The sequence below is a fragment of the Ornithodoros turicata genome, chromosome 2, assembly GCF_037126465.1.
Source record: "Ornithodoros turicata isolate Travis chromosome 2, ASM3712646v1, whole genome shotgun sequence".
Taxonomy (NCBI): domain Eukaryota; kingdom Metazoa; phylum Arthropoda; class Arachnida; order Ixodida; family Argasidae; genus Ornithodoros; species Ornithodoros turicata.
Genome location: NC_088202.1, coordinates 54,796,413 through 54,809,950, shown reverse-complemented (window position 1 = coordinate 54,809,950; position 13,538 = coordinate 54,796,413). Strand labels below are relative to the sequence as shown.

The window sequence follows — 13,538 nt, the reverse complement described above, 5'->3', positions numbered from 1 at the left end:
CTAGCCAAGCGCTGGAAGCTGGCGAGTAGAAACGAGCTTGGGAGCCCAAGTGACTTGTCGGGGCGGTCTGAGTCGGGGAGACGGCCGAGGAGGCGACGGTGGGGGGAGAGTAGTTGGAGCAGTGAGCGGACAGCTTGCCGTGGAGGGTGAGTCGTAAAGTAGCTCCACGGAGAAGGAGGGCGGCAACGGTGGTACAGCGTCTACGCACGCCGGCTTAAGGCGTTCTAAGGCAACAGTGTCCTCGCGGCCGTTCAGCTGAATGGTGTAAAAGTTGGGTGAACGGCGCAGCACGAGGTGAGGGCCTGTGTAGGGCGGTTGCAGGGGCTTCCGTACAGCGTCACAGCGCACAAAGACGTGTGTGCAGGAGGCGAGGTCGGGATGCTGGAAGGCCGAGGACACACGCGAGGGCAGAGATGTTGCTGGACGAAGGGCGGCCATAGTACGGCGGAGCCGCGAAACGTAGTCAGTTGGTGAGAGAGCAGTGCTGCCTGGCAACGGGCAAATGAGATCTCCGGGGAGCCGAAGGGACGTGCCGTATACCATCTCGGCGACGGCGCAGCCTATGTCAGGTTTGAAGGTGGAACGGATCCCGAGGAGCGCGAGCGGTATGACTTCTGGCCAGGGTGTTTCGAGAGCAGCCCGGAGGGCAACTTTGAGCTGTCGGTGGAAGCGCTCCACGTTGATGATGTTCGTGCTCTGTTGGGGAGCGGCTTGCGACGAGGAGGTCATCCATGTACGCGTAGACAAATGGTAATCCGCGAATGATGTTGTCGATGAAGCTCTGAAAAGTCTCGGCAGCGTTCCGCAAGCCAAAGGGCATTCGAAGGAACTCAAACAGGCCAAATGGGGTCGTAATGGCGGTTTTTGGTATATCGTCCTCTGCCATAGGAATCTGAGGGTAAGCGCGGACGAGATCTATTTTCGAGAACGTGGTGGCGCCTTCGAGATGAGCTGAGAAGTCCAAGATGTGCGGGATGGAATAGCGGTCGGGGATGGTTGCTTTGTTCAATGCGCGATAGTCGCCGCACGGGCGCCAGTCCCCGGTCTTCTTATGCACCATGTGCAGCGGCGAAGCCCACGTACTGGATGATGGCCTGATGATACCACGTTCAAGCATGTGGTCAAATTCTGCCTTTGCCACGCGGAACTTTTCAGGTGCGAGGCGCCGCGGGCGGAAGTGAACTGGTGGGCCACGGGTGGAAACGTGGTGAACAACGTCGTGTTGTACGGGTTTCGTCCAGTCGGGTGGTTGAGTCAACGCAGGGAAATCCTTCAGGATAGGGGCGAAGGGGACGTCCGGCGCAGTGCAAGATAGTACGCGGGATGGTGGTGCAGGGAGGTTAAGGCCGCAGACTGACAGGGACGTGGAGCGATCAATGAGGCGCCTGCCGTTGACGTCAACGAGCAGCTTGAAACTGTTGAGAAAGTCTGCTCCGAGGATTGCTTGGGTGACGTCGGCGACAAGAAAAAGCCACTTAAAATCTCTTCGGAGCCCGATGTTGAGGGTTAGAGACCGTTGGCCGTAAACGGGTATGGTAGAGGCGTTGGCGGCTCTTAGGCTGAAGCATTGCTGTCGGGGTCTGCATGAAAATTTGTCGGCGGGTATGACGCTTACTTCCGCGCCCGTATCTACGAGGAAGCGCATCCCGGTGGTACGGTCAATGATGTGGAAAAGGCGGCTGCTCGTGGACTCGGGCGCGCTTGTCGTGGAAAGGGTTTTCGGCTGTCCCGACCACGAGCAAGGTAGGAGGCAGCGTTGTGCATCGGCGCCAAAACGATGGTGGTAGCGACAAAGTCTGCTGGAGGTTCGGGAGCAGGAAGGCGCAGGAACCGATGGGGAGTCTGCGCGATGGTCAGCGCGGCAGGAAGTTGGTGATCTTGGTCGGCATAAAAGGTTTGCGACCAGCTGGGTAAGGTGACGAACCTGCTGAGACAAGGCGTGGGCGGAGCTTTCGAAGCTGACCTGGGAAACAGGCGGAGCGGGCAGTTCCGAGAAGCCGGAGGAATTGACGACTGCCATGTCCAGGTCCGTCAGGTATTGTCCAAGGTATTGTTCGGGTCACCACTGTAGTGCTACTGAACACTAACGAGACCAGGCAACAACATGGCGGTGGAATTGCCAGGTCAGAGCGAGAGCTCAGGCTGAGCGAGGCAAGGCTATTTATTATTCGCGCCTTGATGTGATGGCGCTGGCAATGCCGCCACACATGGATAATGTTGTAATGTTTTCCAGAAACTTTCAGGAACACTTGGAATACCTGCCAATCGTCCTTGCAAGGATCAAGCAGGCGGGGCTAACCATCAACCCCCGCAAGGTGCAGCTGGCATCGCCTAGGATCAGCCTTCTCGGCTTCGTGGTGGACGGAGGAACCATCAGTCCTGGCGATGACAAGCTAAATGCGATCATGGTGTATCCGGTTCCCGGTAACGTAAAAGCCTGGTAGCGTTTCTTGGGTATGGTTGGTTTCTAGAGACAATTCATTCCTAATTGTGCTGAGTTAGCACAGCCGCTTAACCAGTTGTTGCACAACGATACACGTTGGCAGTGGGGAGAAGAGCAGGAACGATCCTTTCGAGCTCTTTCTCACGCAATCGCTAATACGGTCAGGGTATATTTGCCTGACCTGAACAAACCGTTTGTTGTGCAAATAGTTGCTAGCGATTATGGTGTTGGCGCAGTTCTCTTGCAGGAGCACGACGCTATTCTCTGTCCAGTGGCTTTTGCAAGTCATACGCTGAATCCGGCAGAACGGAATTATTCCGTCACGAAAAAGGAATGCTTGACGATCATCTTCGCTCTCAGGAAGTTTGATCTGTACCTGTATGGTACCATTTTCTCCATCCAGACTGATCACCGCACGGGCACTTTCTTGGCTGCAGCGGCTCCACAACCCATCTGGATGTCTTGCCAGGTGGGCCCTGACGCTACAAGGCTACTGCTTCAACGTGGAGTACAGGCGGGGCTCGACAAACGTAGTAGCAGACGCGACTTCCCGTGCGCCTCTACCTGAGGGGGGGGGGGAGGAAGGTACTAAGGCGCCTTCTCAACTTCTGGCAGCAGCACAAGTGGCACGAGACGTTTCTTCGTCTTGGGGCACGGTCGTGAGCAGAAAGCTACTCCTAGACACTCAGGGAGCGGACGGCCTTTGTCAGCGGGCGGTCTCAATGGTTAGCTGAGCAGGACTCAGCAGGCACCGAAACGACTGACGGACGACACGACCCCTATCTACTGGGCGAGTATGGCATCCTGTTCAGATACATACCCCAGGCACATGACGATGACGGCTCATCCCCATTCAGAGTCGTGGTGCCACGGAAGTTGCGTAAGTCTTTCACGCGAGTACGTTACTTTCATGACTCGGCCTTGGCAGGTCACAGCAGTGGCAGGAAAACTTTTGAAAAGTTGTGTCGTGTTGCGACATGGCCAGGAATGAAGCAGGATGTAATTAACTAAGTATGTTCGTACTTGTCCCGTATGCCAGAGAGCAAAACCTCGTGGTGGTTTACCCCCTGGGCGCTTACAGCCTGTTCAGAGCAATAGGCCCTGGCAGATAGTTGCTTATGATGTGATGGGACCATTTCCACGTAGTCCTAGAGGTAACGAGTACTTGTTTGTGGTTACTGATCATTTCACGAAATGGGTTGAGCTGTTTCCTCTCAGGACGCTGACTTCCCAGAGAGTGCGGGAAAGACTACTCGACACCTTTTGCCCGTTCGGGTTTCCTGTTTAGCTCAGTACCGATAACGCAACCTACTTGTAAGGTATTCTCAGATTCTTGCGCTGTCTTAGGCATTCAGCACAAGAAGACTTCCACATATCACCCTCAGGCTAGCATTACCGAACGTGTTAATCGGAACCTGAAAATGTTGGTTGCTTTCACTAGTCAGCACCACCGTGACTGGGATCTTCGCCTGGCTGAGCTGGCGTTCGCTACACGGACAACAGTTAACAGATCTACAGGCTTCACCCCGGCGTTCCTGAACTTGGGACGAGAGGCACCTTTTCCAGTGTAGAATGCTCTACGCCTCCGGGATGGCAGTACCCGGTCTCCTTATTCAAGATTTGCCGAGGACCTCCGGAGTCGACTGGACGTTGCAGGTCGGACGGCTCGGGGGAATCTGGACGTCGCAAGGTTGGACCAGGTACAACCGAGGACGACGGAATCTCACCTACAGCGTCGGCGACCTCGTCCTTCGACGGACTCTCCCGCTGAGCGATGCGGCACGCGGCTTTGCAGCTTCGCTCGCAGATAGGTGGAATGGCCCCTTCGAGGTAAGTGCGTGCTCCTCCGGCCTCACTTACAGGCTTCGTCGCATTGACACGGGCGAAGAAAAAACTGGGCAAGTGCACATCTCGGACCTGAACACTTACCACCTCCGAGACCCCGAAGGCGAACAAGCAGACGTTCAGCTTCCTCCTCAAGACCTGGACCAGGATCCCGCTCCCGGACCTGCTTCCAGCCGCTACAAGTTGCGTCCCCTCAGGCGGCGCACGTAACAGTCACTATCTCAGTCATTATTACTTAGTGCTCGGAGTTCAGTGTAGTACTTTTTTATGTGGTATTCTCGTTGTCACAGTCTCCCACTTGTTTCACCAGGGCCTTACGACCTTGATGAGCAGGAGCATCCTCCTGACTATTTTTACTTTCTTTCTTTTAAGTGCCTCAACGAGCAAAGCGACATAGGACCGGAGTACCTGCTTCCTCCCGATCCCATCCTTCCTCTTCGGGGTCAACAAGCCGACCGGCTACTCACTCTGTGGCCACCTGGACGGTCGTATCCGATGGAAAACCTGTAGCCTGGCCTTCGAGATCAAAATGGTCTTCCCAGCCGAGACCACTTCGTGTGATGAATCCCGAGCTCGTGCCGCTTCCCTTGCGGAGGCTCACCCTGGATAGTCGCCACCTCGCAGACCCCCCTCTGCCCCTCTCTGAAGAGGAACGGAGACTCTTATGTCCACTCTGTTCCGTCCCAGAAATTAGCCGCTCAGCACACCGGCGGGGTCAACTTCATCAGGCGAAAGCAGAAGCTGCCAAGGCAGCTCGATCAACAAGCATTGATGTCGAGACAGCGTTGAGCGTGCTCTGCCGCCAACGACCCGATCTTCTCAAGGATCCCCGACAAGCTCCTCCAGCTTCGGCGCCCGTGGATGTCATCTTGATGGACTTGATGGACTTTTGAGTGTCTTTTGATTATTCTTCTGAGGACTCTTTGGAGGTGGTGGAATGTGGGAACTGATAAGATACCAGTTCGTGGCCTCGAAAAGGAATAGTGTGTGGGGATCACATGACAATAAAGGGGGCGTTTTTGGAACATTTAAAAGCGCGAGAGGGATTTGGGGGGAGGGGGATTCTTGGCCGGGAGCGTCGAGCAAGAAGGAGCAGCCTCAGATGTTAGTGAAATAAACCTTGTTCGTTGTTTTACACATTGTCGTTGCCGTGTTTTCCCGGCGGGTACGGCGGACGGGCTAACGCCCCGATGTTGTGGAAACACAGGTTCCCACAAACTATGCAATCGGATGGGGGTTATATCGCCCCTGGCGATGAAACTCCCCATTCATCATCTCGCAATAAAGTTGTTGTTGTACTTCAAACTATCTAGTTACTTGTTAGTATTTAATACTTAATATATCTAATACTCCATTTAATAATACTAATGATATATTTAATACTCCATCTTAAATACTCTATCAGGTATTCAGTACTCTCTTTAGTTACCTTTCTGTCCGGTACTCAGTAACTTATCTTAAATACTTCTTGTGAATATCTTGTACAAGGATGAAAGTCACTGAAAAAGTTAGCCAGCTGTAGGGATCGAACCCACATCTTCTGGATTACCGGTCCAGGGCTCTACCAATTCAGCTAAGCTAACACGCCTCTCCAGCGACTTTCGGGGTGCGTCATCTGAAGGGACGACAAACCAGCCACTCACTCTCACTCACTCTCCTTTCACTCTTACATTTTTTGCTCACTCATACACACATTCATACGACGGAAATCGACGCAAGCGGCACCTGTTGAACAAGAGAGAAACTGATGTTCTGAGGCTGGAACAACATAGAAGGGACAGATAGAAACAAAGCCTCAAATTGCCTAAGAAATCAACGATGAAAGTCACTGAAAAGGTTAGCCAGCTGTAGGGATCGAACCCTCATCTTCTGGATTACCGGTCCAGGGCTCTACCAATTGAACTAAGCTAACACACCTCTCCAGCGACTTTCGGGGTGCGTCATCTGAAGGGACGACAAACCAGCCACTCACTCTCAATCACTCTTACATTTTTTGCTCACTCATACACACATTCATACGACGGAAATCGACGCAAGCGGCACCTGTTGAACAAGAGAGAAACTGATGTTCTAAGGCTGGAACAACATAGAAGGGACAGATACAAACAAAGCCTCAAATTGCCTAAGATAACAACGATGAAACATGAAAGTCACTGAAAAGGTTAGCCAGCTGTAGGGATCGAACCCTCATCTTCTAGATTACCTGTCCAGGGCTCTACCAATTGAGCTAAGCTAACACACCTCTCCCGCGACTTTCGGGGGTGCGTCATCTGAAGGGACGACAAACCAGCCACTCACTCTCACTCACTCTCCTTTCACTCTTACATGTTTTTCCTCACTCATACACACATTCATACGACGGAAATCGATGCAAGCGGCACCTGTTGAACAAGAGAGAAACTGATGTTCTGAGGCTGGAACAACATAGAAGGACTGGTAATCCAGAAGATGTGGGTTCGATACCCACAGCTGGCTAACCTTTTCAGTGACTTTCATCTTTCACCGTTGATTTCTTAGGCAATTTGAGGCTTTGTTTGTATCTGTCCCTTGTATGTTGTTCCAGCCTCAGAACATCAGTTTCTCTCTTGTTCTTGTACAAGGCTGGAAGACTGACAGAGGGAGGAGAAAGCTTCAGGTTGCGCGTCATGAAACCAAGGTTAGAATTGGCAGAAGCGGTGATATGTTTAATGTGTTCATGTGTGTCATGGGGTTCGGCTTCGGATTGCAAATGATAGTTTTTGGTGAAGGAAGGATACTTTGGATCCTAATCACTCCATACCGCCTAGTATTGATTGCCATCGAAGCCGGAATGTACTACCTCGAAATCCCAGGATCTCGGGATCCCGGTATCTGAAACCTACATGCAACACGATGTGACTCTGATTGCAAAGTTATCTCGCGCTGCCGCGCATATTCTGCAGCATGTCTGCTTTGCTGATGTCACCGCATATGCTCCGCCCTGCTCATTTTGAGAGCGTCAACTTTAGTAAATTCTGCAATTGCGTCGCACAGCACAATACTATTACCACCACCGTAAGAAGGTGAATCCGCGATGAGAGATGGAAAAGGAGTCTCATAGCTACTGGAACGACACCAGGTGCGGTGCGTCACCCTCATACGTTCCGTGAAAGTGTTTTCTAGCTTGTAGGAGAGAGGGGGATAAGAAGCGGGGGTGCCAGCCAGCCGCTCTCAAAATACAGAACTTTACCGCATAACACAATTAGAACAAATTGCATTTTTCAATGATATATAGATATCTTTCCTGACATGTTTCACAGCGTAAGGTTGGCAGCTGTGGGACACCTATCACCACTATCGGCACTAGCATAACCTTAACATTTTGGTAATCGTCCTAGCATAACCATCCTACCGTTCTTGTTACCTTGACACATTTTTTGTGCGTGCACACAAACGCATAGAACATTACCTGCAGAACGTGTTTTGTTCTACACGGCAAAATTTACAGCACTAGGATCGCACGATCCTCATAGAATAGTAGCCTGCTACAATCTCGACTTTCCTGTGTGAAAACCGAGACAGCGGAACTAAGTGAGAAAACTTGGAAGGAAAAAGTGGAACAATAAAACGACCCATGCGGCTCTGTACCACAAAAACGAGTGCACACATACGTAAGAGGCTCGTACGTGTATCATAGAGCCGAATGGGTATAAAAAGAAAGACGAAAGAAACGCAAATGAACGAATGAATAACTGTGGAAGGGAGGAGAAAGAGTGACCCACACCGCGAGAATACAAAGAAATGTAGGTTTTGTGCAACGCTTTTTATTCCAAGCTGATGTAACGTTCTATGGTCAGCAAGGGTGATCGTAGCCGACAACGCTGCGAGCCATAGAATAAAATGGCCAATCGCAGCAGATATATATCGATGAGAGACTTATCGCGTTAGTTTGATTGGTGCAACGTCATTAGGGTTTTCTTTCCAAATCACGCATTTTCTTCTGGGATTCATAGCAGAACCCACAGGGCATTGGAACGTTTCTTGAAACGCCCTGTTGTTCCACAAAGGTACGTTCACCAAAAGCGAAGTTGCCAATGAGTTCGCAGCAACAGTGGCATTGTCAAGGTGGGAGACTTCACAGAACCCAATGGCGTAGTACACGAAGAAAAGTTGGTATGCTCCATACTTCTGCAGGTTCTCGAATCTGATGTTTGCGCCCCTTTCACTAAGGTACACATTGAGGACGGGCCTGACGGCAGCGGTAGTCTCCACTAACGGCATTGTGCTGACATTAGCGATGTCGTATTCCTGGAGACAGAGTTCGTAGCTCTTCAAAAACGAACTAGCGAGGTCGGGCCACCAGCGTCGTGGAGCATTATCACTTCTTGACGAAATGCCACGAAGAATCATTCGAAGCACGCAGCGCATGATGCGTAGACCAGCATTAGGGAGTTGAAAGGCCTCGTTGCCTCCGAAGTTAACTAACGAGAAGTTGAACAGAAGTGCCGGGACATAGACCGTGCGATCTGAATAACGACAGTCGGTATCAAATGCCGACCCTAGCCAATCGTCGTCCGGATCCTGATGAAGGCTTTCATAAAAACTGAATCCCCTTAGGGTGTAGAAAGAGCGCAGCCCTTGTCCTTGTTGAGTTCTGGGCATTTCATTGACGAACTCCAGCAGCTTCTCATTATCCGTAAGCCAATGGGGATGGAACAAGGAAAAGCGAAACCGCTTTAGTAGTTTCCTCGCCTTGATCTTCGATGCGCTATCGAGAATAGCTATGTCATTCAAGGACAGATCCAATTCACCTGTAAGTGCTTTCAGATGTTTTTCAACGGAAGCTACGGCGAAGTGTGTCTGGTAGGCTAAGCGACTAGCATGCAGGAACAGAAGAGGAGCTGCTCTTTCCGTTGCCCTAATGCACAGCTTCCAACGCAGAAGATGAGGGCGCCTCCTCTTGTAGATGCTTTCGACTAAGCTATGCGTAAGACGGTATGCAGACGTCGGTAGAAATGGGGACATTTCGATCATTAACCGAACTGCGATGTAGTTGAGTACTACATACTGGTGTGTGCTGCGAACAAGGCTTATGAGATCTTTCATATAATCAGACGGTTCTATCAGCACTTCTGTCTCTCTCCCAATGCGTTCTGAAGAGTCACTGTTGGAAAAAAGGGATGTGAAGAAAGCTGACAACTCTAAGTGATTCTTCAGCATCTCGAAGCTATGGGTACGGACACCTGGGTGGACACTCTTGGTGTAAACAAGGAACTCCAATTCGGCACCGAAGTTCGCAACTTCTTGGCAGAGCAATGAAAGTCCATGTGGCGTCTTCAGCCCCGACATGGCAGCATGAGCGCTGATATTGTAGAATGATTTTGTTTCAGAAAAATTTGCTGCTTTGGGAGCCAAAATTGTTGGAGGACCCACAACAACGACGCTCGTATTCATTACTAGATGACTTGCAGCACGTACACTGAGCAATGTTTCCGTACCAGTTGCCCTGAGGGTCTTGGCAGATACCTTCCAAACTGAGCTTTTTGTAGACTTGGACGTAAACGGAAATCCCTCTAATGTAACCAACCAAAGGACCTCAAGCATGGGATTCCAATCCTCAATATCAAGTTCTCTTGTATTCATACACTTATGATAGATGTTTTGAAGAGACGATAGCTCCTGCGGACAGCTGGGGCGCTCCAGTAGTGATTTTACTCTTTCTTCAAGAATGTGGACTAGATCATCGTACGCTGATATCGGCAAATCCCTGTTTTCGTAATCTTGAGTCGTGCTGTTCCAGCGACTACACACGAAATGATAGAAGTTGTCGCAAGGGTCTGTAGCCCAGGAGAGAAGTTCTTGTAGATAAAGGCCATCGCGCTTACATGGGGTCGCAGAACACATATTGTACCTTTCACTTGCAACTTGAGAGGTAAACCCATTGCCCTTTAGTGTAGCCTCTGAGCTCGCACTGGAAGACGCACCATAGCTCCTAGCTACTCCCTTCGCAGCAAGAGGAAAGCCAAAGATCACCAAGCAAACGATCAGGCCAACGGCCATCAAGAGCACTCCAAGCCAAATTACACTTTTTTGGCTGATAATAATGTGCTTGTCTGCTTGCTGAGATCCAACGACAAGGTGATGAGATTGCTCAGGGATCGGCATTCCGTCACAGAGGCGATTGAGTAAAGTTGCGGATGACACGTAAGCGAACTCGTGGTTAGACATGGATTGGATATTGGGCCCCACATCAAAGTTCGTTGAAGATAGGTAACGCTTAATCAGGTTCGGTGCATCCGTATTCCCTCTTGACGTTGTTTGAAGATTGGCATCGTCAGAGAACACTGGAATGTTTGCATCTACAAGAGAGAACGACCGACTAGAATCAGTAGCCTTCGCTCGCAATGGTATACTTTCTTCTTCAAGAGTTTCCATGTCGACGATATTGTTATACTGACGGTGAAACCGAAAGTCCTCGAATTCCTCTTCGGTGTACGTCTGGTCGACATTTGAGCCCCGTTGCGTAAGTGACCGTTCCCTAATCATCCTTGGCCCTTCAAATTCACTGCTGGTGTCCGAATGTGCTCCGAATTCTCCAGTTTTGACTGCATGCTTCCTGCATAAAACTGTCCTCGCGAACCTTGGCTTTCGTGGGCTGGGCAGTACGTCCTCACGCAAAGGTACAACAGGAATTCTCCTCCCGTACTTTATATGTTCCCGTGCTCCTTTGCTATGTATCACTGACGCCGGCAAAACATCAAAAACATCACCAGACTCTTGCCCCATTGCTACAGGCATAGCAGACACAACATAACCTTTGAAAGTACATTCATATATTTTATCAGGACGCTTTGGAAATGATACGCGAGTTGCAGGACGAATGTCGTCATTTGCAAGAGACTTGCCGAAGGGACAAACAGTACCTTCGGAATTCAGAGCCGGCATGCTACTTTCGTACGCCGCTTCCGCCTGAAGATGGTTCGACCACGCAGCTGCCTCAGAGTCAGTAGCGGAGAAGACCGCCTTTTCACAAGAAGACAAGGTATCGCGGGTGGAAACTCGTGGCATGTCGCATGCAACAAGCTCTAACGAGGCGTCGCCACAATACGTATTTTCAAGACTTATTCCTGGGATGAATTGTTTCGAAACTGGATGGGTTTCTGTAACCCGCGACAGTTTCTTCTCCTCAGTTGTGCTGATAACAGCTGCGCGGTGTGGACTGCACACCATACTTTCTGAACGCCCTTTCGCTCTGTAATCGAAAGGCTTACCCTCTGTGGACAAAGGCATGGTTCGACACGCTAAGTCACAGCCTTTGTTGTTTTCACCAGACGTTGAACCAGCTAAGTCCTTGCTATCATTATGCTGCAATACCGTTCCATCATCATTACTTGTATCAGAGTGACCGGAGCGAGAACTTGCAAGCAGTCCAGATTCAGCTTCTACAGAGCGTTTCTGGCGTGAAGAACAAGTCCATTTCGGTCGTCGCTGAGGTGACACCTTCAGAACCCTTTTGGTGGGCCGCTGGAGGCTATTCGTTCGGTGTGCCAGCAATGCCACAGCTTCTTCTCTCGTAAGAATTTTAGGAATGCATTTCCTTGAGGAGCGTCTCGTTCGTCGATTTCGATTACGGAGAGACGCCACCAGGCCGTAGGCACGCCCAATAGGAGGTACCGTATTCGGCGGGTCTTGTGACTCACGTTCGGGGTCAGTGTTGAAGCTCATTGTTTGTTGCAAAGTTCTCACAGTGAGACCTTAAGAGGTTGACAGCCGTTGGGGCTTTAGAACATGCGATGAGTAGTGTCGTCTTCTTCTTCTTCTTCTTCTTCTACCAATGAGATAATGGCCGTGAGCCACTAAGGGAGATTGGCCAGGACAAAAGGGGCGTGAGATGTTTGTTTATGTCTGTGCAGTAATGATGGGAACTAAGGCCAAGTCGGGTCCAAGTATCTTATGACCTATATGACATGTGATGACTAATGCAGGAACTGGATATGCACATATGTAGGAATATGCGTATGACGACTATACAGGGCCAAAAGGATGGCTGTATGAATGTGTGTGTACGTGAGAGTGTATGCAGTGATTCTCAGTAGTGGCGGCGGCGCTGCTTGCGGTACTTTGGCCGCATGTGGAACCTACTGGTAAGTCGAAATTTTAAAGACACGGTCGCATCCGGAAACCGATCTATGAGACAGATATCACTATGTTCGGCATCGGCCAACAATGTACTTGGAAATTTTTTCTAGTCCGAAAAGTGCTAGATATTAAATAAACTAGTTTTAACGATCAGCACTGTTTCCGCAGCTGTTGGGACTCCGGCAGCAACGACATCAGCGTTACGTCGCTCCCTAGTAGTAGGAGTGAGAGCATGAGCGTTCCCAGGATTTTTTCCAAGGGAGGCCAAAGTGCTTCCAGGGGGGCACGTGTGCAATCCTCCCTATCTCCTCTTTTTCTGGAGGCGGACATTGTGGACTGCGCGGGTGTTTAGAGGTTCCTCTTATGACATCTGAGAATAATAATGACGACCTATGACTAAAGAGCGCACTTTTTCACACGCGCCCTTGGGATCTCCAGGGTGGCTACGACCCCCCTTGCCCCACTCATGTACGCATCTCCAAAATCAGCTTCAACTTTCGCTCTGCCATCAGTATTTACGCGAAAATGAGATGTTTCGTCGCTGACGTTAGGCCTAGCTAAGACCGCGATCCCAAGAAAATAGCATGAAAGACGACACACTGACGCGTCAGATTTTTCATTATATCATTGAACTTTATTTATACTGTCACGAAGCGAAATGAGCCGGCGAGTCGTCGAATAAACAGCAAACGGTTTATTAAACTACTTGGTAGCACAAGCACAAGAGTGATAGCTCTCTGAACACAACTGAGTCCAAAGAATGAATGCTCCAGCCTGGAGCGCACAAGCATTTAAGCGTCGCGCCGAAAAGTCTAGAAACAGCACGTGCGTTTGCCAGAGACCAGGCGATGTGTCTGGAAGCTTCTTGCTTCTTCTTCAGCACGCGCCGGGATGAGATGTACCGTTTCGTGCCTGCCCTGGAAGTTTCTCGAAGATGATTCGTGGCATTGCCCCCTCCGTAGACGTGGCATCGTCTCGATGCCGTTATTTTTTTATATTTTTTTCTTCATGTTGTCTCCTTCCGGCCAGTTTTCAGCGCTACCTGCTGTAGTACGGCTTGAGTCGAAGGACGTGAACTATTTCAGTCCTCCGGGGTCGTCGAGAGGGAGCGCTGCCCTCGGGTACCACTTCGTAATCTAGGTCTCCAATGCGT

At 50.4% G+C, this 13,538-nt stretch overlaps 2 protein-coding genes across 2 annotated transcripts; both read right to left on the bottom strand.

The window, feature by feature from the left end:
- Positions 1–729, bottom strand: LOC135384650 (uncharacterized). Its single transcript, XM_064613843.1, has one exon. The coding sequence runs from the start codon at positions 727–729 to the stop codon at positions 1–3; it is 729 nt and encodes a 242-aa protein (XP_064469913.1).
- Positions 730–8,182: 7,453 nt separating this feature from the next.
- LOC135384649 (neprilysin-21-like) lies at positions 8,183–11,032 on the bottom strand. Its single transcript, XM_064613842.1, has one exon. It carries the CDS (start codon positions 11,030–11,032, stop codon positions 8,183–8,185), a length of 2,850 nt encoding a protein of 949 aa, XP_064469912.1.
- Positions 11,033–13,538: the final 2,506 nt, after the last annotated feature.